We start from the raw sequence: 26,144 nt of genomic DNA on the forward strand, positions 1-26,144 counted from the left end.
TGAGCTGCTGCTTTCATATGCTGACAGGTCTGCGGCTGCTGCTGCTGCTGCTACAGTAGCTGTGTAAAGAGCAGGGCTTCTGATGTAAACTGCATTAAAGGTCTTCATCTGTCAAAAGAGCTCATCCGAAGCCAAGAGAGAAGCGTGACTCACCTTCTGTAGGGAAATGGACTGCAAACACACCTGCTTATTGAGGTACAAATGCACGACCTGGATGCAGGCGGAGGCATAGGGTTTATAGTTATTTTTGCTTCATGTAATCATTTTCATCACATTTTTACAGGAGAAGTCCAAGAAAAATATACTCAGAATTACTGGCAAAGGAAACAATGCTATACTGTCAGATACAAGGCATTGTAGAGATAGAAAATATGATTACTGAAACAATAAAACTAATAGGCATGAATTCTGATTATTAGTTATTTACCATACAAACATGTCAAACATCCGGCTTCTCAAATCTGACGAGTTGCAGTTGGTTGGACAAAACAATCAATTTAAAGACGTCACCTTGAGCTCTGGGAACTTGTAACAAGCTTCTACTTTTTGTAAGTTAAATAAATCAATTAATAAAAGACAATTATCAGTAGTTCAACCATTAGTTTAATCATTAGTTTGCAGCCATAAAAAGTATAAAAAAAACAAATCTATCAGTCGTTTAGAGCTCCAACAAAGTTTTGCTAATCAATAAATCAATAATAATATTGTTTCGAGTCATTTTTTAAGAAAAAAACAATCATATTCTCTGATTGCAGTGTCTCATGAACATTTTCTGGTTTCTTTAGTCTCATGTGATATTAAACTGTATATCTTTGGGTTTGTTGGTCAGGACACAGGAAGACATTTGAGGATGTCACCTCGACTTTTGGAAACAGTTGTAATTTTTGACCATTTTTTTTACATTTTATGAACCAAGCAACTAATCGATTAACCCAGACAATAAACAATAGATTGATTCATTATAAATAAATTGTGAGTTGGAGCCCTACCACTGTTTTAAATAACAAATAATATCTGTGCATTTACAACATAGTAGATTGTAGGGCTGGGCGATATGGGCAGAATCAAATATCACAATATTTTTGACCAAATTCCTCTATATTGATATTTTGACAATATTGTATTGATGACTATTGTTGCTTTTTGATAAATTGTCATCAGTAATGTGGATATAATGACTGTGGATAAATGCAGATAAAAGAACGATATCTATAAAATATCATGATATTGATATAATAAAGATATATTGCCATCTTTGAAACAAAATGTGGAATATTAATGAACCAATCAAGCTGGTGTTATAATATCTGGATATGGAAGCAAGTACAGAAGTTATTTGTTAGAGATGATAAACCAACCTTTTTATTTAAAAATAAGGAGTGCTAAGTTCTTTTAAAACTCTTAAAGGCACTGTTGTTAATTGTATCCTGTGAACACAGAGTTTTAAGTAGAGAGTCAGTATGTGTCTGTAATGTCTCTGTAAACTGTTCCTGTACAAAAATCCAAATTTTGTCCTCAGACTTTCCCCTGCTGTGTTCTCTCTCGGCCCAAATCTCTGTGGAGTCCAACAGATCCGAGTCAGAAAATGTGATGATGTGATGCTGATTCGCAGTTTTGTCTTTGCTGGGAAACCGCTTACCTTGATAAAAAGAGAATAATTAAAAAGCTAAAAAGCAGAGTGATATCATCTGAATCCCCCAGGGTCTTAAAAGTCAAGATAGGGACACATCAGTTTGGCTGTAAACTAACATGAATGAACATTGTCTGTTTTGTTTTACCAGTATGAAAGGTGACAGTGAAAGGAAAAGCAAAGCGTCTGACCCTCAACTGTAAACCTTTACCTGGTGCTGCTGCCCAAAGGTGTGACAATACGCAACAGCATCAAGGTACTCACTACGAACACACACACACACCTGCGCACACACACATATAATAGATTTTTTTTTACCTCATTTAGACCTACAAATGTCCCACAACTAAGTGTGTAATGTAGCTGTGTGTCTGTCATTACCTCACTTAATGATGCATGTGCCTTTTGATGTGTGTGTGTGTGTCCGTCCATCCATCCTTCTTTCTCACCAGTTGTGGAGTTTGTGAAACCAACAGCAGCATCATGTTTTACGGTTCTTCATCCGGAGCCAGTTTGTCCCTGCCATCCAAGAGTCGCCTGAAACGCCAGAGCAGGACATTCACGCAGGTATACAATGAGACACACACACACGCACACACACACACGCATACAAATACTTAGAAGTTAAGACTATTTTCTACGTTTCTTTAATTGTGTCACAAAGCAACACTTAAGACAAAGTGCATGGGCTCGGACTTTAATACTTTAAACTTTCCATTGTGCTTCGTAGAGAATATACCTAAAAGTAATGTGGCATTTTTAATAGTCTGTCAATGGTGTCATATATTAAAATACACAAATCACAAAGTATAAATGTTGTAAACTTCACAAAAATACTAATGCCAAAGCTTAATGTGCTGCCCTGTATGAGTCATATACCTGAGTGAGTTTGAAAATGTAAACCACGATGGATTTAGCTGCTGTGCTCCTCAAACACGTCTTAAGTGTAAAAAGGTTCATAAGATGTATTTCATGATCATCTTAGCCATAAGATGTTTTAGGGTCACAAAGCACTGATCTGAAGAGAACATGTTGTTGCCTGGGTTTTGAAATATCTGAAACAAACAAATGAAACAAATCTTTCAATTTTGTGAGCACCACAAACAAAAGCTCTATCCACCTCTGCTGTTTTGGGGTGGAGGTAAAAATCAGAGAGATATCCGCTAACCTGGATGAATAGAATCAAAACCACCACCACTAAAGGTAAGTGAGAACATATGTTTTTTGTCATTTTGCTGCACCAACCCTGTAACCAACCCAGTGTGAGAACCATATGGGTCAATGCCAAATAAGGGTTGGCAAGATGAGCAATTCAGAAATATGTTAAAAAAAGGTTTTGAAGCAGCATCAGGTTTGTTAATATGTACATCTTGTATTTTTGTTGGTTTTATGACCATTTAAAAAAAACAAAAGTAAGACTAAATGCTCCTGAAAATGTTAAATGGTGTAACCACAAAAGAATGATAAATATTAAATGTTTTATCCACCTACTTTATCCTAACCCTAACCCAAATATTTACTTAATTTAAAAACGTCAAATGAAAAGACATTTTTTGGAGTATTCCTACATTTAAATTTTAAAGCATTTTGTCAATATTGAGCAGGATATATCCTAAAAACAACCATTTTTGTCTCAATAATTTGTGATAAATGATGTAAAATTTGTTAAAAAAACATAGTGTTGTGTTGCAAAAGTTATAAAATTATATTTATTCCACATTTTAGTTCACATTTAGTTTTCCCATATATTATCAGATGCACCAATTGACATTGGGTTGCATTACGTCATTGAGACCGATATACGTTGTGGCACTACAGTATGCTCAGTGTGGTCTGTCTGTCCTCCAGGTCCTTTACCGCACTCTGAGTTACAGAGACCGCGTCCCGGCAGAAACTGGAACAAACACCCGTGGGGACCGACGCTCTGCAACTGAACCCCCAGAGCGACCAGCAGACGATCCAGCCGAACTCTCCACCCAGAGCTCGGCCCCAGGGGTGCTGAAGATTTTTGGAGATGAAATCTGTGCCGGTGCCAACTACAAGAGCGTCCTGGCCACGCCACGCTCCAGTGCGCAGGAACTGGTCAAAGAGGCACTCGAGCGTTACTCCCTCAATAAGGATGCTGCTCACTCTTATGTCCTGTGTGATGTGATCGGACATTTGGAGGGGGAAGGCGGGACAGGGGGAGGCGGGGTAGGGGGAGGTGGGATAGGAGGAGGTGGTATAGGAGGAGGCGGTTGGCGAACTGAATGCCTGCGTGCTCTGGGGGACAATGAAAAGCCGCTTTTGCTCCAAGAGCTGTGGAAGCCCCGAGAAGGACACGCTCGCAGATTTGAGCTACGCAGGAGAGCAGAGGTGGAGGAACTCAACGCCAAGGATAAGGATACCATCACTGCTGGTGAGACAACACACACACACACACACACACACACACACACACACACACACACACACATAGACAGACGGATACACACACACACAGCAGCTGGTCTAATACCCTTCCTTTCTTAACATGTCAAACTCAGCAGAAAAGCTCAGCTCGTTAGCTTCTCTGCAGTGAGCGTATGCGTGTGTGTGTGTGTGTGTGTGTGTGTGTGTGTGTGTGTGTGTGAGTGTGTGTGTGTGTGTGTGAGTGTGTGTGTGTGTGTGTGTGAGACAGATGTAGAATAATAACTTTCGTCACAGTTATTATCCTGTAGGGAGGATATAGCTCCTGTGTGATTACCAGCATTTTTTTATGTGGAGGCGCTGTTCTGTGAAGGCAGTGTTTCTATTAGAGATGCACTCTTGAGTACTTAAAGAAACACACACACACACACACACACACAAACAGGGCAGTGGAAATGCACGGACAGCCGGTCGATTGATGGAGTGAAAGCTGAATCCTTTGCGACTGGCACGTGGATGGGTGTAGTCTCTCTATAGTTGTTATAGTCGTTTTAATGAATGACACATTTGCAATATCATTTTCCTACAGAGGCACCTGCAAATAATTGAACTGTATACATTCAAGTGAGTTTTCTGGAGCGATTCACTGTATTTTATAAACAGATTTCAGTAGATAATATTAAAACAAATAGTACAAACTCAGGAAAACAACCGAACTAGTGACTTTACATCTGCAATGCAGTGATATTAATCTGTGTCTGTGTGTCTCTTCAGGCACCATGAAATGACCTTTATGTGAAATCGGTTTACTGATTGATGAAAAGTTCGTTTGCTGTCCGTGTTGTTCCTTCTACCACAGAGAAGTGGTAAGAGGAACAGGATCCTTCTCCAAAGGGAGGCACATTGGATTCACTTCACTTCACTTTTTTATATTTATGTTTTTTTTTTTAATATTTTAGTAACTTACATCAGCCTGGAATAGTTGTGGCTCCCCCTGCTGGGATACACTTATTGTGCCGGCTGTGGTCACCTATAATTAACCCCACATGTGTCTATTGATTGTGAAATTGCAGGAATACACGCTGAAGAAAGACGTCAGTGTGGCAGTAATAAAAAGTCAAATTGGAGTGCTGTCCTAATCTCTCTTTGTTTTAAATTGCCATTTAGAGTCGCTCGCACACACTCACCTCTGTGCATACAGTTGAAGAAATTCATGAACACCCAGTTAGTGTACAGATGTGTTCAGACACATAGAGCAAGTATTTTCAGCTTCACAGTAAATACATCGCAGTTTGCAGCCGCACAAACGTTTCTGTAACATTTTTCTACTGGTTGCTATGTCAACTCCTGTGGTAGCCAGAGAGTCTGTCGTCAATCTTTGTTTTACAGTTGAGTTTTTGTTTTGTAGTTGCAGTTTAGTACAGTTGATGTTCCCTTTTTCAGACAGTAGAGAAGACAGTGATAAACCTAAAAAAGATATTGTGGAAACAGTGTTTGTAGGATGGACTCAACATAAACAATAGAATCAGTGTTCAGCATAATGAAGGAATATGTCAAGCCAGCGCAACAGATTCATGTGTCTAATAGTTACGGACAACAACAAAGATTTATGGCTAGACAACACAGACATTAAAATAAGATGAGATGAGATAAGGTAAGATCATCCTTTATTAGTCCCATGATGGGGAAATTTACAGTATTGCAGCAGCAAAGTGGACAGTAAAAAAAAAGTTTCAATAAAAAAAAAACAATAAATAATAAGAACAAAAGCAATAATAAACAATAGTAGTAATAAATATAGTAAATAATAATAGTAACATCATGTATAAAAGTAAATAAGTAATATTGATGTTAAGTGATAATATGCCTGAGTTGACATTGTCATTGCACAAGTTTAAAGTGAGAATATATAAATATATAAATATACATATTGCACAGTTGAACTGAAAGGAGAAGTAGACCTGAAATACTGATATTACACAGTAGTGAAGATTAAAGTGCAATACTAATGGGTTTTGATCTTGTCATGGAATTTCCCATTGTTAGACTAATAAAGGAATATCTTATTTTATGTTATTCTTCCAGTTGCAGTTAGTTATATTTTGAAGCATCTTAAAGTATAGCAACATAAAAACCCAGCAAAGAAAGCCTTCTATATTAAAATCACTTTATTTATCACTAATACATATTAATGGACATGTTTTCATTTTCATACTAACCTTTTCTTTACTGTGTTATAGTGTTTACAAAACCCTCTTACCCTGTAGTCTCTTTCTCTCTCTGTTTCTCACTAGTTGCCTTTTTTCTCTCCTTGTGTAGGCGTGAGCGTGCATGCGCATGTGTGAATTTGTGTGTATTCTCAGATATACACTTTTATTTTATAACAAGATGGCAGCTTAAAGGTTCTGTAGGATTTTCAGTTAACATGTGAACACATCACAGCCAAATTAATTTCATTGTCATCCTTCAGTGATGTATCTTACATTCACAGTTTTGCATGTTTTTGCCTCTTGGAGGAAACTAAACTAAAAAGATCTATCATAGATACTAAAAATTGTCATGAAAAAAAATGTTGTTTGTTGTCTGACTCCAGAAACAATATGTGACTAATTTGACTGTGATATGTTAGGGGGAAAATCCTGTACCTCACACCTTTAACTGTGTATCTCTCCTTACTAACTACAGATGTGACCCACTAGAGTCTAGTGGTCTCCAACCCTGCTCCTGGAGAGCTACTGCCCTGCATGTTTTAGGTATCTCCCCACTATAACGCATCTGATTCTAATTATTAACTCATTATCAAGCAGCTGAAACTCGTCAACGGGCTTGATAACGAGTTAATTATTAGAATCAGATGTGTTAGAATAGAGATACCTAAAACATGCAGGGCAGTAGCTCTCCAAGAGCAGGGTTGGAGACCACTGCACTGCACCCTCTTAGCACCACAGTGCATGCGTGTGTTGTGGTGTTCAGTTTGTGTGTGTATGGGGGGTTATTCTGTCCTTGGTGTTTTGTTGAGGGGGTGTTTTCTCAGCCTCTCAACCCCTCCCACCCCTGTTGTAGGGAGCAAAACCCCTCAATTCCTGGCGGCTCTAATGGGTCGATCTGGGCTGGGCAAACACAGGAGCTCCCCCCTGCGGTCTGGTCGAGTGGTACAGTCCAGCTCTAAAGGTGGGGACTGGCCTCAGGTATGGTGGCTGTCAGTCATTGCCATGGAGACCACCTCTACCTGCGTTGTCACTAGCGCCACTCCCATTGCCAGTGATTTAACCAGCGTGAATGCGTGTGTGTGACATGAATCTGTGTGAGCCATCGCATGGCCTCAAATTCAGTCATGAGGAGCTGCTCAGCTTCCCTTTCATCAGGTTCTTTGTCGTCCGCCACGCGTGCTGCTCCATCCGGCACCATTTTACTCCATCTGACTCCAATCAATTCACTCCTGCCTGGTTTTGTTTTACTTTGTCTCCACTCAGCTCACACATGACTGCACATGTGTCACTACAGCTTGAGAAGTTCACTCATGAGTCAAACATACATGCCAACAATACTCTTCATGTTTAAGTACACTTATTTTCCTCTTGTTATCTTTCTTCCCCTGCCTCCTCAACTTCTCTACCTTTCCTGGCTCCTCCTTCTCTTCTCCCTTTTGCTCCTCTTTACTATTCTCCTCCTGTTCTCCCTCTTGCCCTTCTCCCTCGGTCCTCTCTGCCTCCCTGTAGATATTAATGCCCAGGCTCGTAAAGTCCAGAGGAACAGGGCGAAGGGGACACTGACCCTGCCCCGGTCCAGCAACTCATCCTTCTGCCGCAGCCTCAGCGAGACCAGCCTCAACCAGGTGGAGCCGCCTGCGGAAGTCTAGTCGAGATGATTGATTGTTATTATTCATGAAACTATGATCAACCTGCCTTAAATCTTGATTGCGTGTGTGTTGTTTTCTGTGTGTGCGTTATGCCTGCAGCTGGGAGTAGGAGATGAGCCCAAGCGTTATTACTCCACACTGCCAGGGCCGTTTAGGGGCCGGGAGCGTGAGGCAGCCTCCAGTGGACGTAGGAAAGAGGAAGGGAGTCAGGGGGGAGGAGGGGTGAGGCACTCTCTGTACCAGTCCCCGCACCTCCTGCTCCTACAAGGATACAATCGGCAGGTGAGGACCGTAAAGAGGCTAAATGGTAGACTTCCAATTAGGGCTATAATGATTTGTCAACTAATTGATTATTAATTGACAGAAAATTAGCTATTAACTATTTTGAATAGTGATTAATTGTTTTAGTCATTTTTTAAAAGAAAAATGCCCAAATTCTCTGGTTCCAGCTTCTTAAATGTGAATATTGTCAGGTTTCTTTAGTCCTTTATGACAATGAACTGAAACACTGTGGGTATGGACTGTTGCTTGCTCAATTAATCTTTATTTATATAGCGCCAAATCACAACAAAAGTCATCTCAAGGCACTCTACGCATAGAGCAGGTCTAGACTGTACTGTAAACTGTAAAGAGACGCAACATTCCCACATGAGCAAGAACTTGGCGACAGCAGCAAGGAAGAAACGTCAGGCAGAACCGGGCTCTTAGTGGGCGGCCATCTGCCTCAACCGGTTGGGGTTGAGAGGGAGAGAGAGAGAAAGAGAGAGAGGGAGAAAGGAGAAATAAAGAGGAGAAAGAAGCACATTAAAAGTTAACATTGAAAATAGTAAGTCCGGGACAGGAATCAGTCATCCCGATGTCTACAACTCCAAGTTACCTGTGAGACAAGAGAGCACAGATTGATCAATAATGAAAGTAATGATTAGTTGCACCTCTTATTCATTATATCTGACTATGTGCTGCAGGACTGCCTGGTGTATCTGCTGAACAGAGAGCAGCACACGGTTGGTCAGGAGACTCCGTCAGCTCGCCCCAACATCTGCCTGTTTTCTCCTGACATCTTGCCCCTCCACTGCCGCTTACGCCGGGTTCCTGCACCACGTCGTCATGTCAACAACAACAACAAGGGAGAAGAGCTGACGGAGCGTTTCTGCGTTGCTGTTGAGCCCGTGCTCCACGCCACAGTACTGGTGAACTTCTCCCGTTGCGAGCGCTCCACCACGCTGCGGCACGGCGACCTCCTCTCCTTCGGAGCGCATTACATCTTCCTATACAAGGACCCTACGGGCGCTAAGCCTCTGCCGGCTCAGACCTTGGCACGGCTTCGCACCCTTGGCCAGCTTTATGATGCAGGGGTGGAGGAAGGAGAGGGCGGCACTCAGACTTGTAAGATGTGTGGCTCTGTGCTGAAGGACAGAGGAGCACAAGTGTTGAGCGCTCCAGCAGTTAGACGCAGCTTCAAACCTCATCTGGTGAAACCCCGCAGTGTGGGGACAGCAGCAGGAGGGCCGATTAATTTGTCAGCAGGGGAAGGAGGAGGAGGAGGAGGAGGTAGAGGAGGAGGTCTGAAAAGGAGGCTACAGCTAGAGTTTGACCAGAGTCATGAAGACCAGCTGTTAAACAGGATCGTGTCCCTCATAGAACCTGGAGGTCTGTGTTCTGATTTACAATAAACTAGAAAATGTGAGACGTCAGGTAGATAAGTACGTTGCAATGGTTGAACTGTGTTGCAGTTAATTAAAGGATCATTTGACCCAAATTACAGAAAAACTGATTGAACACACTTACCTCCACTGGTATCTAGTCATGCCAAATATTTGTCTCTGTCTCTTATTACCTTGAATGAGAAAGTGTCTGACTGGTATTGTATCTGTTGCCACCACAGTACAGTGGAGGTGAAATTAATTGCACTGAAATAAAAATGCTTCAATGCTTTGATCAATAAAATTCAAGGTACAGTTTCATAGACATTCACCAAATTATTATTATCATAGCAAATAGTATTGAAATAAAAAATGGAGATAAGGTTGTATTTCATCTAGTATTTTTCCACCTTTGTCTATCTGTAGTTAAGATGATGTCTAGTTGACAGTGTCTATGAAAAAATACATCCATCTCTTCCCAGAAATAGTGTCCTGGTTACTCTAAATACTCCACAGACTGAATCCCCCCCTTTTTTAGAAACTTGGGTGAACTGATTGCTTAAACATTTGTCTTTCTCTCAGGAGATGACCATAAGTTGACGCCGGCCTACCTGCTGTGTCTGTGCATACAACACTCTGCTTCTACTTTCCCACCTGGGAGTTTTGGAAAACTGCTGCTCAAGATCGTCCGGCGAATCCAGACCATCGCATGGGTCAGTGTCCTACCTGTCGGAGTCTGTATTTCTCTCTGTCTCTTCTTTTGCAATTCTATCCGGTACTTTGGTCCCTGCTTAAAATGACCTCATGTGGAGAGAAACCAGGTCAGCCATGTCAGGTCAGGTGAATAGTTAAACAAGGTTACATATCACATGCTTTGTGCAGTATTAACACACATAAACACATATTCTGTTCTATATATACTATGAATTGTCTGTCTCCATAGCAACCTCTGCTACCATAGAGAGTGTTCAGAGACCATTTGATTCACTTTTACAGAGGGAGGGAGAGGTTGGAAGGATGAGGATTTACAGACAGTACTTTGTATCTTCTGAAAATGTAAAATGGATGGCAAACACTTGGAAATGGTTTGCCATCCATTGAAATTGCTCAGAAGCCCCTTTATTTGGTTGTAAAGTTTAATGAGGCTGTGATTATCCTAGAGGTCACAATAATTTCATTTTCCAAAAAATGGTCTCACTACAATGAAATGGCTTCAGTGGGGACTAACTTCATCACATGTGAATACAATTGGGCTCATTGAAATTACAAGAGTTGCAGCTTTCCATTCATACCAAATGTATGCAATTTCAACACTGTTCGGGGACCCCAGTATGCAGAAATATGCAAATACACATTTTTTAGAATAGGCAAAAATAACATATATGTACTGCATACAAAAAAACTGCATGTTTTATAATAAGCATAAAGTGTCTATAAAGGGGAGACTCCTGGGCAACCACATGACCCATTTTCATTCAGATATCTAGAGGTGAGAGGTCAATTGACCCCTTTTGAAAATGGCAATGCAAGTTTTTCCCTCACCCAAATTTTAACTATGTACTATTTAGTACTATTTAGCCCCCTCCCAACAAGTTACCATGACATGGCTGGTACCAATGGATGCCTTAAGTAATATGAAAATAGACATATTTAAAAGATGTAATAGGGTGTCCCCAAGGAAATTGTTTAGCAAGGATGTAAGCCGCCCAGATCCTGATTATATCAATTTAGTCAGATGATGGACTGAAGAATAGACTGCCATTGCTATAAAACACTGTGAAAAAACATGAATTTGATATGTTTTATTTGATGTTTTTTATACATAAAGGTAGGTGTGGCGAAAAAAACAACAACAACAACAAAATGGGGAGGGATGGGGGTCCTTTCATGTAATTAGGGTAAACTTTTTGGGCCAGTAGGGCACAAGGTAATTATCAACCTCCGTCAGTGTTACTGTCCTGGGTTTTGTAAATATGATCGTGGTGTTCATTTCCTCAGGTTAGTGTTAGCGTCATGGCCTGTGGGTCTCCTACGCACATCCTAAAAGTTTAATGAGCACTTAATTGTAGTGTGTGTGTGTGTGTGTGTGTGTGTGTGTGTGTGTGTGTGTGTGTGTGTGTGTGTGTGTGTGCTTGCTCTTTGTAGGAGAAGACAAAGGAGCTGGCTCAGAAGCAAGCTCAGCAGTGAGTATCAATTTCCAAATTGTGTTAAAAGGAAGAAGAGCCTGTGTGCTCATGTGTACCATATTTGAGTATGTATGCATCTAACTGTTTAACCCTCCACTCTGTTTGTGTGTGTGTGTGTGTGTGTGTGTGTGTGTGTGTGTGTGTGTGTGTGTGTGTGTGTGTGTGTGTGCATGCCCCCATTTAGTCAGGACCCAGCCTCCCTGTCTCTTCTTAGTATCTCAGACTTGGTCCCAGACTTGCAGACCATCTTCTTCTGGATGTCCAACTCCATCGAGATCCTCTATTTTATACAGCAAAGAGCACCAGCGTACACACACAGTATAGAGATACTGCAAGGTACACACACAAACACACAGTCTGAATGATGAGTGTGGAAACAACTTTGCTGAAGAGTCATTACTCACTCTGACATACAGTAGATACTGATACAGCTACAACACTCCCTCCACTCTTTCCCTCACAGTGTATATTTCTTAAGTATGTCTCTATATCTGTCATCTGTGTCTAGGGTCAAAGGAGTCGTTGCTATCGGCGACCATATCAGCCAATGAGGAGGCAATGACTATCTTGGAAGAAGTGATCATGTACACTTTCCAGCAATGTGTCTACTATATCACCAAGGTAATCTGTCACTGTGGCAGCAGTGTCATCTTCTTAATGAGCACAAGATATTTTTTATCTTGTTTTTAAACAAGGTTGCATGAATAATAAGAGACCCTCACAGAAGGCCTGATTGAGTTGTTACTCACAAGGATGGACACACACACACACACACACACACACACTCAAACAGCCCATAGAAGTTGTGAGCCTAAATGTCTTCACACAGAATAAATGTCTTCACTAAGATGGTTTTAAAAATTGTCCTCACAAAGATTGAAAGACCGGTACACTCACACACAGTGAATGATGAGGAAAGAATATGAATGAATGAACTTATTCTGTGATTTCAGATAACCTCCATCAACGTGCATGTCTTTCTTTGTCTGTGTGTGTGTGTGTGTCCAGGCTCTTTATGTAGTGTTACCAGGTTTGTTAGACTGTAATCCATTCCCAGCCGACAGCTCTGAGCCCTGCTGGAAAGGAGGTGTAGGATTTCCTGAACCTATACGCAGGGTCCTGCAGGTAAGTGGGTTTTATTATATTATTACATGTCATTATGTAACAGGAATTTCTATTTCTGCTTTTCTTAGTTCAGTGTTTCATCTCTCGCTCTGTTGCACACACGGTTTTTCAGATGTCTTGTTTTAAAACCTATCCAGCCAAGTTAGGACAAAGCCATGCTTAGGCTAAGAGAAAAGGATGCATTACAGAATCAATAAGAAGTAGTGAGAAAAAAGTTATTTTAATGTATTGAATTCTAACTCTAAAAGAAGAACTTTTTATTTTAAATCCAAAGAATTCATCTTTATTACATTCCCGAATAATAAGGGAGAGGGGAGTAACAGTGATGTTACCCAGAGAAACATGAAAACAAGGTAAACAGAGTTAAATGAACACAAATTAGGTTTTTATTTAACAAATAAGGATCACAATAATGCCAAAAGGAAAACTACTTTCTTAAAAGAGAAGAAAGCGTAGCCAATTACTTTACTGAAGACTAGTCGTCTAAACTAAGGTCCACAATGGTAAACACAATGAAAATCAAGTAAAGAAGATTCAGCCTCCCTCCAGACGGGAGTAAACACTGATTGTCTCACCAACAATCACTTGCAACTAGTTTTGCTACTGTCACACATTTCTTAATTAATAATGAGATTAGTCTTGTTTTTTTAAATTTTTTATATGACCCCATGGAAGAGAAAAATATAGACACTGTTGTAATGAGAATTATTCCAAAGGATATGACAACATTTTATAACACTTTTTAAACAGTATTTACAACAGTATTTAACAGTTTTTTGACAAATAGTCAGTGGAAATGCATTTATTGAATGAATAATGATACATCTCAAAAGTGAGATATGACTGATTTTCTGTCTTTAAACTATCCTAACACACTACTGCATCTGAAAGGAGGGATTCTCTGCTATAAATAGAGACATGATTTCATGGGACAGACTGGACTGTTGACACCTCTCTTTATTTTGCTTCATACAGCAAGAAATATGACCTTCACAAATAACATGAAGGTCTCGACAGCCAAGCGCTTCCTTCCTTTTACACATATGTCCTTACTTGGAACCTCAAGTTCAGACAGTTTATTTGCCTCAGACAAAGATCTTAAATGTGTTCAAGGGGATTTGTTGGGAGCTTTCTGAAAATTTCTTGACCCTTTAAGAATCACTGACCTGCTAGTAGGGGATTAACTTATTAAAAGAAAAAAAAAAATCATGCCGTGCTGCTGACCTTTGTTTAAATTTTATATTCTTGTGGAAATGCCAAAGTGTTTGCAAAGATACTGAAATTTTTAAGCTGCATTTTGGGAAAATATAAATTACATTAGGAATATCGCTATTTGATGTAATTGTGCAGCCTTAAAAAACATGGAGCATTGAGAATAAATGTTTCAATACTGAACAAGCTGATACAGAATATATGTGATAGTCTTTGTATATGACAGAAAAAAGCAACAGTATGAGACAAAAACACATAAGCAACAGTATTTCTCGACTCATCTGTATGTGTTTGTTTGTGTGTGCAGGTGTTTCAGAACACCCAGGAGCTTTTGCAGGGCTACCAGGTCCACCCGGAGATTCAGGCTCAGATGTTTGCTTACCTCTTCTTCTTCTCCAATGTGTCGCTGTTTAACCAGCTAATGGACAAAGGTAGGACAAAAATCATGCACACTCACACTCTCTTCCATTAGATCTCCCTCAGGATTTGTACAGTTGTTAGTCTATATGAAAGAGAGGGAGAGAGAGAGAGAGCAAGAGAGAGAGTGTGAGTTTGTCCTTATGTCCTTGTCAGCATTTTGACAGAGACTAACCCAGATTTGTCCTCAATGCCCTTCTCCTATCTGCATTCTGTCCCCCCCCCTCTCTTTTCCTCCTTGCCTTCCTTCCTTCCATCTGGCCATCAGGGGGTGAGACAAAGAGGCGAGGAGACTAGAAGACTAGAGGTGGGATTGGATGGAGGCAAGAGAGATGAGAGAGAGGGGAGAAAAAAAGGGATGGGTGAAGGGTAAAGGGCTGAAAGGACGTTCAGTTTTTGCTTCGACGACCTTGATAATAGTCTATTAAATGATCTAAATACAGAAAGCAGTCATTTACCGGCAGCTATATCTATCTGTCCGACTACCTCCCCACACCCTTCTTTTGTGGTCTATAGCCACACACACATATGCACACTCACGCACACGCCATATGTCTTCATTAGCCAGTGGAGACAGGAGAGATCACATGTCTGGCACAGGGAGAAGGAGAAATACCTTTATATTCATGCAGAGGCTACCCTGTCCCCCACCTCCTCGTCTCCACCTCTCCGACTCTGTCTGTCTGGCTTTCTCCTTCTACCCTCGCTCCCCCTTTTATGTCGCTCATTGATATTTCTCCGCTAATGGTGTCCATGGTAACAGCAAAGTGAGTTTTGTAGCAGGTAACGCTGACGTTTGCATCGGGCACTCTCTCTGCAACTGGCGCACACACACACACACAATCAGCTACACACTCTGGAAACAGTACACACACACACACAAGAATGCACACACTCTGTTAGCCTGACTCTATGGCAACATGAAGAAAGACTGAGAGGAGATGTAGTATGGTGCAAATGCTCGACTCGCTCATGGATATGTTTGACTGTGTGCTTGTGTGCGTGCGTGTGCTTGTGTGTGTGTGTGTGTGTGTGTGTGCGGTAACATCTTTTACCCTGCAAACAGATTATAAAGGATGCTGCAGCACTTTGTTGTTTGGATTGTATATTTGAGGGTGCACAATGGCCTCTCTGTGTTTAAAAGTGAGTTTATGTGTGTATAAACCAGCTGCTACAGTATGAGGCATTATGACACCTTTACTAAAGGGTGAAGTGATGTTTCGTCCGAAATGCCTCACACATAGATTACTGTATTCCTAGACATAAGCCTATTACAGAAGGGAGTGTGTGCATATGTGTGTGTGTGTGTATCCAAAACATATGGCAGAATATTTGAAGGGTTATGTGTGTGTGCTGCCAGTTTACCGTCTGCCTGAAGCTTCATGTCATGTCTAACTTGTAGAGAGAGGAATTATTTGGGGACACAGTATTGAACCGCAATGATTTCTTTCGGTGCCGTGTCTCAAAATGTGCCTGTAGCAAAAAAATTACCAAAAGCTGTCATTGAATATCTTGTCAGTCATCGTCGTCTTGTTTGCTTATTTTTTGACCAAATAGTTTTAATAAAGTGAGAACAAGTCATAGACAATATGCAGTATTTGTGTACTTACTGTCAGCATTAATATGATACATTAACCATCTGTATTTAAATGTTAATACACAAAAGACTTCCTGACTTCTGTGTTGTCTGTTATGTGTATGACTGATTATGTGACATAGATGAGTGACACTTACTGTGTGTTTGTGTCCTTAGCGCGATATATTAGTATTGGTGGTTGACTCAAAAAACTGTTTTTATTGCTTAGGCTCGGTGTGTAATATGTGAAATGTGACTGTGGAACCCTTATACATTGTAGTTTGTATTTACTGTATTTTAAACTTGACCCAGGGACTGCAGATTGAAACTAGCTAATAGGCTAAACCTGGTAGATCTCTTCTTTTTGTATGAGATTATTTTATTAATCATGCAAGCAGGACGACTTTATGGTCCGTCTCTGTCTCAACAACTGATGGATAGCTGTGTAATTTTGTACATTTTGTATATTTTACTGAGTCCGTAGGATGAATCCTAGCAACTTTTATGATCCCCTGACTTTACCTGAGGTGATTTTTAGTTAATTATCTTGACAACTATCAGATTCACATTCATTGTGTCCATGGGATGAATCCTAGTGATGCTGTGGTGATTCCCTACCTCACCTTTTCCTCTAGTGCAGGGGTGTCAAACTCATTTTCATTCAAGGGCCACATACACACCAATTTGATCTGATGTGGGCCGGATCATTAAAAAGATGGAAGGAAGGAAGGAAGGAAGGAAGGAAAGACAAAAGGAAGGAAGGAAGAAAGGTAGGAAGGACAAACAGAAGGAAGGAAAGGAGGAAGGGCAGAAGGAGGAAAGGGAGGAAGGACAGGTGGAAGAAAGGAACGAAGTAAGGAAAAAAAGAAGGTAGGAAGGAAGGAAAGAATGAAGGGCAGAAGGAGGAAAGGGAGGAAGGACAGGTGGAAGGAACAAAGTAAGGAAAAAAGGAAGGTAGGAAGGACAGACAGACAGACGGAAGGAAAGAAGGAAGGACAGAAGGAGGAAAGGGAGGAAGGACAGGTGGAAGGAAGGAACAAAGTAAGGAAAAAAGGAAGATAGGAAGGATCGATGGAAGGAAGAAAGGAAAAGAACACAGGAAGGAAAGTGGGCCGGATTACACCCCTCGGCAGGCCGGTTCTGGCCCACGGGCCGCATGTTTGACACCCCTGCTCTAGTGCCACCATTTATGGTTTCAAGTGAAATTTCTGAGGCACTATTGTGACCCCAATCAAATTAAATGCCTCACTCAGGATTAACTGTAATAACCTTAGTGCCATCAGAACATTTTAATTCCTCCATTACTTTGGTTTATGACCAAATATCTGCAAAACAAATAACACTGCCATCAGCCTCAGCTGTACTTTGTGTTTGGTGAAGATGGTGAACATGGTGAACATGCCTGCCTGCACAGAAGTACAGTCTCTCAGAGCAGCTAGCATGGATGTAGACCCTTAATGTAGTTTTTACATTATTCATTATTTAAAAGAAACTAAAAGTTAAGATATCACAAAATTGATAGTTTTGGTACCAAATTTCAGGTGTCGTATTTGTGCCAGTAGTGATAACTCTCAAGTGATCTTCAGTGTTAGTCGGGTTGTTTGCCATTGTTTGTACCAAATCTCAGCAGAGACGCCTGAGCTCAATCTGGGGGAGGGGGCAAAGCTTAAAAAGGAATTATTGGTGCCGTGAGGTAATGCATTGACAGATTGACAAACTATGGGATGCCAGCTTGACAAATGCTAGATTTGCAGTTGTCGCCTGCTTAACTTGCCACAAAACTTCCTTTCAGGTCTTTGATGTGACACAGAGAAAGAGAGGATTAGGCAGAGGGAGGAATGCAGGCTGTGTGCTGGTTTGTTGTGCAGTAAAACACAAACCCAGTCAGCTGAGCCCCTCTGCAGCAGTTAATTTGTATTCTGTGTGGAGCAGGCGACTGGTGGCTGCTGCTATTGTTTCCTTGACTTCAATATCAACTTGATTAAAAATTAATATCTCTATCACCATAATAACACACACACACACACACACACACACACACACACACACACACAAAGAAACACACACAGTCGCTCTTTTAGTCTGCCTTTCTCTCTCAGACATGCACACACCCTAGTAGAGAAATTCACTGCAGTGTCTCTACTGAAATACCCAAACACTCTGTGTGTGTGTGTGTGTGTGTGTGTGTAGGTCCATCTCGGGGTTGGTTCCAGCGCTCTAAGGTGTTGCAGATTCAGGCGTGTTTGCGGATGGTTATGGAATGGGCGAGCAGGTCCGGTCTTGGGCATCTGGTGGACAAATTCTTCACCAAACTCAACAGCACTGTATCTATACTGGCCACACCCCCTCAACAGCTCACACAGGTAACTACACACACACACACACACATTCATTCACAATCTAGAACAAGATGAATCAGTTTTTTAGTACGCATGGCTTCTTGGCACTAATTAGGTGGCAATACTTGAAAACCATTTTAAAATGTATGCTATTGAGATAATTAATCTTGTAGTCTTTCATGTAGAAGTGCGATCTACTGTTGATCACTGACTGAGAAAGTTAAGCTAAGACCAACTTGTTATTGTCCAGACACATCATCTCACCTCTCTTGGTTGCTTAGCTCTATTAAAAAAAAAAAAAAAGTAAACAGACATCCTCTCCTTTCTTTTCTTTTCCTTTCTCTCTGTGTGCAGTTGAGTTGGCGAGCATTGTCCAGTGAGCACCCGACCCTGAAACCAGTCCAGCTGCACAGGATTCTCACCCAGTACCAGCTCACAGTGGAGATAGGCCCTGTCCCAATATGGCAACCGAGCAGTGAGGACGAGGCATATATATACAGAACAGGTACATATGAATGTTTTGATAAGCATGTTTGTTTAAAAAAATAATAATTAGTAAAATCACCAAAATTATGGCAATTGAAAGTCCTCATGACTTGTCTTTAAATGTATACTGGTCTTTATTTTTAATGACTAAATGGAGGATGTATCATTTACATTTTATTATATTTGTATTATGATGCTCTACTTAAATATATTTGCATGATTTACAGTTAAAAAGAAGTCTACAAAACAAATACTGCCCCATTATGCAGCCCCCCTTAGTTCAGCCTCTTTCTGAAACAGGCTGTTTTAGCTCCAGCCTCTTTAAGCCCGGCCTACCGATGAGCCCACTCTGTTCTGATTGGCCAGCTCAGGAGATTATGTAAATAAACAGTAGTTGTATGGATTTCAATTGTTTTTCTTTACTTGAAATGGAAACTTCTCAAATATGTGATCAAACCACAAAAAAACCTTAGCAACAAGATTAGCAACAAAGACAGAGGAAGTAAATGTAAAATTGTAAATGAAGTGTAGTGTTGGAGGAAGGGTGAGGCCCTCGTCTTTGACATGCAGGGAACATTTTTACATTTTCCTCAAGGTTTGTAACTTTGTTTAAAATCTGACATCATAACAGTTGAAATATAACAGAAAAACACAAAAAGCTCACAAAAAAATGTCCCCTTTTTAAAATCATTAGATGATTATCACACATGTATTTAGGCTAACCATGTGTGCAGGTGTTTGCAACTGAAGCACACTGCAAACAAGTCAAAGTGCTGAACAGTTTTGTGTCAGTATGGGCCCTGATTGGCGAGCTGCATCACTGCAGTGAAAAAAAGGAAGAAGAATAAATAGGACACAGCTATTTTTCAAAAGCAATGCAAGTTAAAGCGGCGGAGCTTTGCAAAGTAAAGCTGTGAGCCAAGTGTGTTAGTGTAGATGAGGGCTCAACACAAAGAACCTAAAATAATCGTCAATCTGTATCAGATACTAAAATTACATAAAGTAGTTTGATGTTTGCAGTTAATAGATTATCACTGCTGAAGCAGAAGCTCTGACTTGGTTGTACATTAACAACAGTAGTTTTCAGCCCGAGTTATTTTTGCAGGACTCACAGCCTGGTGGAGTGTTAAAGCTACACTCCCAAGGTGCACAAAACGTGTTGCATGTGTGTACATGAGTGTGTGTACATGTGTTAACATCAGTTTATGGGTGTGTGTGCAGTGGACCTCCTGGAGAGTTTTGAGAACCATCCTCCCATTGTACTGCCCAGTGCTGGCTTCAGAGTTGACCTGGACAGCGAGTGTGTAGAAGACAGCATCTACAGACAGCTGCTCTACATTCGCCACTACCTCTGGGGGCTGCGCACCAAGACGCAAACACACACCAACACTCCCAGTGTGCACACGCACTCCAATGGTACCAACACAGCTGACTGGCCGGACGTTCAGGTCAATGAGACTCACACACACACACACACACCGACTTTGAAAAAATACACACACCTAACGGTAATCCTGGCCATGTGCCTCAGCAGCTGTGGTTGTTGAGGAGTTCCTCATAATCCCATAAATGAAAGACAAAAACCCTCTACTCCAGCCAGCCCGCACACACACACAGAGAAACCTAGACATGGTTAAATCATGGTTAATCTGATTAGTCTTTAGGCTGTCTAATTAGTGGGAACGGCTGACTAGACCATAATCCCTAGAGTTACTGCACCCTTATATGTACACATGCACGCGCACACAGAAACATACATTCACAAATGGTAAATGTTAAATGGTAAAGTGGTGTATGAAATGATTATTCACTCACACCTTCAAATCTCTTTAATCATCTGCTCCATCATGAACAGGACTTTTTATTTTCATTGCATCTGCTTTACATTGCATCCTCTCTTTTGAGACTGGACTGTCTTCTAACATCATTCTGTCCCATCCCAAAACAGAGGGAGTTGTTGCCTCCGGCTCACAGCAGTCCCCGCACAGGGGGTCCCGGGGACGATGTGACGGCAGAGACGGGAGAAGAGAGAGGACGGGACAGACCCTCAGGTCAACCCCACACACACAGCCTCAGAAGGAACGGCAACATCCACCACCCACGAACAGCAAATCCAGACCCGTCCTGCCTCTTGACCCCTCCCAATACCCCGCTGTACCCAGAAGGAGGAGGAGGAGGGCCGATCATAGGCCCCAACACCCAGACGAACGGCTGCACCAGCAGAACTGTGGCAGAATGCAAAAAGACAAATGGACTCATCACCAACGGGCTGGAGGGTAAGTTGAAAATGCACAGGAGGTAGTAAAAATAACAGGAACTCGTGAAGGAAGCAGGAGCAGTGTGAAGGAAATAAAAGACAATCTTTACCTTTATTAACAGTCTCAAAAAATAAATTAACATTACAATCATTTTTTTTTTTTGGGGGGGGGCATTGCTGTTCTATTACGGTGTACCCCCTCCTTAATAAATATATGCAGTTTATATTTTAACTTAACGTATCAAGACAAGTTATATACAGTACACACTGCAGAAGTATCAGTTTTACACATCACATACATTTTATCATATAGCTCCAAGGAATAGTTTTAACATTTTGGGAAATACACTGATTTGCTCTCTTTCTAAGAGTTCGCCGAGGAGATGGAGTAACTTCCTGGAGTCTTGTTATCACAGTGAAGTTTCCAGGCAACCTGCACACACTTGTCAAAAAAATATTAATCATGACTCTCTACAACCACGACTTCGTTTATATTTGTGTGAGGATTAAAAAAACAAGACAGCATGTTAATTTTTCAGTTTTAAAGTTTTAGTTTTGTACTTTTTAACTTCCAGCTTTCAGTCTTAATGCTAAGCTACGCAAACTGCCTCCCAGTCAAGCTCAGTACTTCACTCAAAGTTAGTTATTGATCTCCCATCTAACTTTCAAAAAAGTGTATATATTTAAGTAATTGTTTAAGTTGATAGTGTCGCAGTCAAAGTCAGATAGAAATTGTTTCAGTCTCTATCTTTCTTGTTTGTCCATTCAGAAATTTCATCAAAGAAAGAAGTTAATAAAGACTGCACAAAACTAGACTGAAATTCACTTCAATGGGAGAGAATTATCACCTACTATAACTCTGCAGCTCCAAATAGATTTTTTAGCTTCTTTTGCTTTCATTTTACAGCCCATAAATTTACAGCATGTTAAGTTTAATCTCACCGCTCCCATCAACTCCCTTTTCCAGCAGCAGGCAGCCGCTATCACAGCTTTTATTCAGGAAACAGCTGTGATAAACCCACTTTATGTTACCTGCCCAGCAGCAAATTGCAGGCAGACAAATTTAGCAATGAAGAAAGTTAATCGTCTATCAGCTGAATACCCACATTTTTTTCTCAGGGTTTGGGAGACCAAAGCAGAGCTAAAATGAGATTTATCATAAGGTGTACAGTCATAGTCAGATACTCAGATAAGAGATAACGTTGCTCTCCGTCCATGGGATGTGGAAGCAGGAAATTACTTGCTAAATGTTATTCAAAATGTAGTTTAGAAGGTCATAATATAACATAACTGTGTATCTTTTAGCTTGTTTTGTAGTTGTTTCACACTCTACTAAAAATTAATGCAGCTTCAAAACTGTGAGCCTGTGCTGTTAAAATGCCTGAACAGATTGGTCATCTCTATTTCTCACATGAGGCAGCATCATGCTGTTTTTACAATGTAGTGAGTGTGACATCTGCAGGCTCCTGTAAGAAGCACATGTTTGCGTGTCAGATTAGCTCTGTATCTGCACCTGTGCATGTGTCTTATGTGTCCCAGTACCTCTTTGTGTGTGTGTCTTCTGCACAGCAAACAAACTCTTCCTGTCATGTTTGTCCAACCCCATAGCAAGACCCTGTGTGTGTGTGTGTTTGTGCATTTGGCTGTCCGTGTCCTCTGCAGGGTGTATTAGTGGGTGTGAGTTTCCTTTCCCTGTATCCTCCCCTGGCGCCCCTCCCCTTCCTGATGACTTGTGTGTGGTGTTTGTAGTGGAACTGGACAAAGGACCCTACGGACTAGGCATGGGACTCATAGACGGCCTGGTGAGTAGACACTACACATTTAAACCAGTTCAAAAACATCTGTCTTACCTGTCCCATCCCAGTCTCAGCCGTGTGTTTTTGTCTCGATGAAACAGGCAGGTTACTACCGATAAATATAAAAGACCAGTGATACCACAGTATTTACCAAATAATGAAAAACAAAATAACGATATAGAGTGATATTTGATATTTCAAGAATGACAATTGATTCATTCAGAGGACATTTACAAATGAGATGCAAAGCAAGGCGGTATTTCTCTGCCAAGTCAGTTACTTTACTTCATCAGGAAACTTTGCAGTGTTACAGTGATTTATCAGAGGCGAAGACAAGCCGTATTAAGTGTTGGTTTTTTTTAAGTTTACCCCACGGCCAAGGCCACTCGCTTGCCCAATATCCCTAGCACAAATCAGTGGCACTGTTGCTATGGTTACCTGCAGTTTAAAATACCCTGGTCACTGATTTTGAAAAGTGGTTCAACCAAACCAAACAGACACTTGCCAGCCAATAAGCAATCTGTATTTTTTTATATTCATAATAAATAAATAGTAAATAGTATAAATCAGTTTTACCAGATGCTAAACTAATTAATGTACACACACACACACACTAACACTTTTCCCCCCTGCAGCACACCCCTCTCAACGCTCCAGGCATTTACATCCGGACTCTGATACCCGACGGGCCGGCTGCCTCTGATGGCAGACTGAGGATCGGAGACCGGATCCTGGCTGTGAACGGGACCAGTCTGATAGGAGCAGACTACCAGAGGTACGTAGGCTGTTTTTTTGTGACCGTGACACAGTGGGCTGATGGAGATTTATGATACTAGCAGGTGAAATTGACACTGATGACAGAGTGAGCAGTCTTTCCCAAATGTTAACCATACCCATCTCTGTCAGCCTCTTAAGCTGATTGATTACTTTGATTGATCGGTGCGAGGCCAGACAGTGACGCTCCTCCATCCTCACCGTCTCTGCTGAGCTCTGTGTAACTAGACTCTGCGTTTCTCTACCTGCTACTTCTACTTCCTCTCTCTCTACTTCATCCTGTCTGCTCCACACAGCGCGGTGGATCTGATTCGTCTGGGAGGGGGTCGGCTACGTTTCCTGGTAGCCAAGTCCGACCCGGAGGTCTCAGAGAAGATCAGTGCCTCCTCTTGTTGATCCTGTCCGAGCGCCGCTGCCCCGACCAAAAAAAAAAAAAAAGGCACCACACGACGTGGGACATGAGGACAGCGAGACAACAAGAGATACAGAAGTGTGCACTGAGGAAAAGGGTACACACAAACACACACTCCCATGCGTACATACGCCGCATGAAATATGAATGTGAATCCTAGTGTTAGCACAGCACAGAGCCAAGCAATCAAACTGGAGATAACGCTCCATGACTCCACTCCACAGCTGCCAGACCCGCTTCCCCTAACAGTGGCTCCTGCCGGGTTTGTGTGACAGACAGATCCGTAACCCACTGCAACATCAAAGGGAGCGCGCTGCAAGGAAAGTTGCCTAATTAATCAGCCTTCGAAGGTGGGCGAGGTCTAACCAGCCAGTATGCAGTCTGATGGGGTTTAAAGCACAGTAGATTGTTGGGTTTTTAATTTCTCATCAGTCAGCCCCTCGGAGCATGTGTACAACATTTGACTTTTTTTTCCACCCGTATTGTAGAATAATTTGTATCGGTAAATGAGACATCAAGTAGCATGGTAAAAGAGCTTTCCCTGCTCTCAGACGAAACGTACTTTTAATGACTCTAAAAGCATTCGTAAAAAAAATTCCAAACAAGTCAACGCAGCCTCTGTGAGCCATGGAAGTTTCACATGGTGCTTTTAGAGAGGAATGTTTTATAAAGCTTGTTTGTTAGCGACTCCCAAAGCACTATCACTGTCGACTTAACGGACCGAACCGTTGCGCGTATGAATGTTTTGACTTTTGTAACGGAAGAGTGGGCGAGAGAGGCAGAGAGGAAGCGAGAATGCCAAACCCAGCTCTCTGTTCTCACATTAAACCTCATCATTGAACTTTTACCTCCGCTAGAAAAAAAAAAAAGAAGAAGAAAGATGAACTGTTGAGGAGTGTCACAAGCAGAGGTTGTGCAGCTGTTGTTTGACTTCTTTTTATTTTTTATTTATTAATTACCCGATCATCACGCTTTAACGTCAGAGCTTCTGATGCACAACACAGATCTGTACAATCACTTCTGTTGTGAATATGTTCTGTATGTATCTGGACTGAGGGTGTAAATAGTTTTTTGTAAATATTTAAAATTTGGACATTTAAAAGAGTAACTGCATTAGAAAGACAACTCAAATCATTTTTTCCCCCCCTGAGATACACAATGTATGTTGGTCAGAAAACACTAAAACCAATACTGATGGAAAAAAAGAAAGCTGAAATCTGAAATGAAACGAAAGGAAATATTTTAGTTATGTAGTTTTACGTTATTGTTTTAATTTATGAATCCCATTTCACAGTTCTTACAGCTTGAACATTGTCTGAACAAGTCACCTTTTGAAAAAGTCCTTAATGAATAGCTGAGGTCACCGAGAGAAAAAGCCATGCATCGACCAGCTCTACAGTCGGCCTTTTCTCCTCTGACCTCAGCTCTGTAGCGTTCCCCTGGGAGGCCATGGATTAGCAGTTCCCACTGTGGACGCGCCTTGAGGACGAGCCAAATTTTTTAAAATGTCTTTCTACTTTTATTGTGCATTTTTAAATAACATTTACCACTTTAAAGCAAGGGTAGGCAATTTATTTGTCAAGTTTATTTTGTTATAGATGTTGAAATTCTCTTTGCATCCAAACAAGAGTCAATAAATCAAATAATCTGACACAAAAAAAAGGAAAAAAAATCTTTTATCTGTAGCTGCCTGAAGCCTGTAATCGTTTCATGTGGGCCAAATGAAATGATTGGAAGGCCTACCTGCCTACTTACCTGTGTGTATCTGTGCACTCTTTCATTGTCCACCTCAGTCACCGCCAGAGAGCTGAACTGATAGCCAGACGGGTCAGTATGCGACCTGAAGCTGCAGTGATACATAAAAGACTACGTGCTGTCCAGGAAGTAGTCCGATGACCTCACGTTTCTTTTCATTCTGCTTTTTTGTTGATTATTTCCTTCTTCTTTTTTTCATGCAGTCTCTTGTCACCTTCTGTCGATATCCCACCACTCGCCCGGCCTCCAGATTTTCTGTTGTATATGAGTGAGTGTGTGCAGTAGTAAA

At 41.2% G+C, this 26,144-nt stretch overlaps 2 protein-coding genes across 2 annotated transcripts in view; one reads left to right on the forward strand and one right to left on the reverse strand.

Moving 5' to 3' along the window:
• Positions 1-2,113: 2,113 nt before the first annotated feature.
• On the forward strand, positions 2,114-24,891 carry radil (Ras association and DIL domains). The gene is made up of 19 exons (XM_053337338.1): positions 2,114-2,197; positions 3,479-4,028; positions 7,082-7,189; positions 7,738-7,853; positions 7,977-8,159; positions 8,843-9,527; positions 10,103-10,233; positions 11,666-11,703; positions 11,891-12,042; positions 12,215-12,327; positions 12,715-12,831; positions 14,351-14,474; positions 18,227-18,399; positions 18,730-18,880; positions 20,083-20,309; positions 20,810-21,137; positions 22,781-22,920; positions 23,550-23,689; positions 23,985-24,891. Exons 1-19 carry the CDS (start codon positions 2,114-2,116, stop codon positions 24,082-24,084), a joined length of 3,660 nt encoding a protein of 1,219 aa, XP_053193313.1. The 3' UTR covers positions 24,085-24,891.
• Positions 21,034-26,144, reverse strand: part of foxk1 (forkhead box K1) — a 230,364-nt gene continuing 225,253 nt past the window's right edge. The window contains exon 10 of the mRNA XM_053337396.1: positions 21,034-21,086. The gene's annotated coding sequence lies outside the window, so the exon portion shown is untranslated. The remainder of the gene's footprint in view (positions 21,087-26,144) is intronic.

This window comes from Scomber japonicus, chromosome 2, assembly GCF_027409825.1.
Source record: "Scomber japonicus isolate fScoJap1 chromosome 2, fScoJap1.pri, whole genome shotgun sequence".
Taxonomy (NCBI): domain Eukaryota; kingdom Metazoa; phylum Chordata; class Actinopteri; order Scombriformes; family Scombridae; genus Scomber; species Scomber japonicus.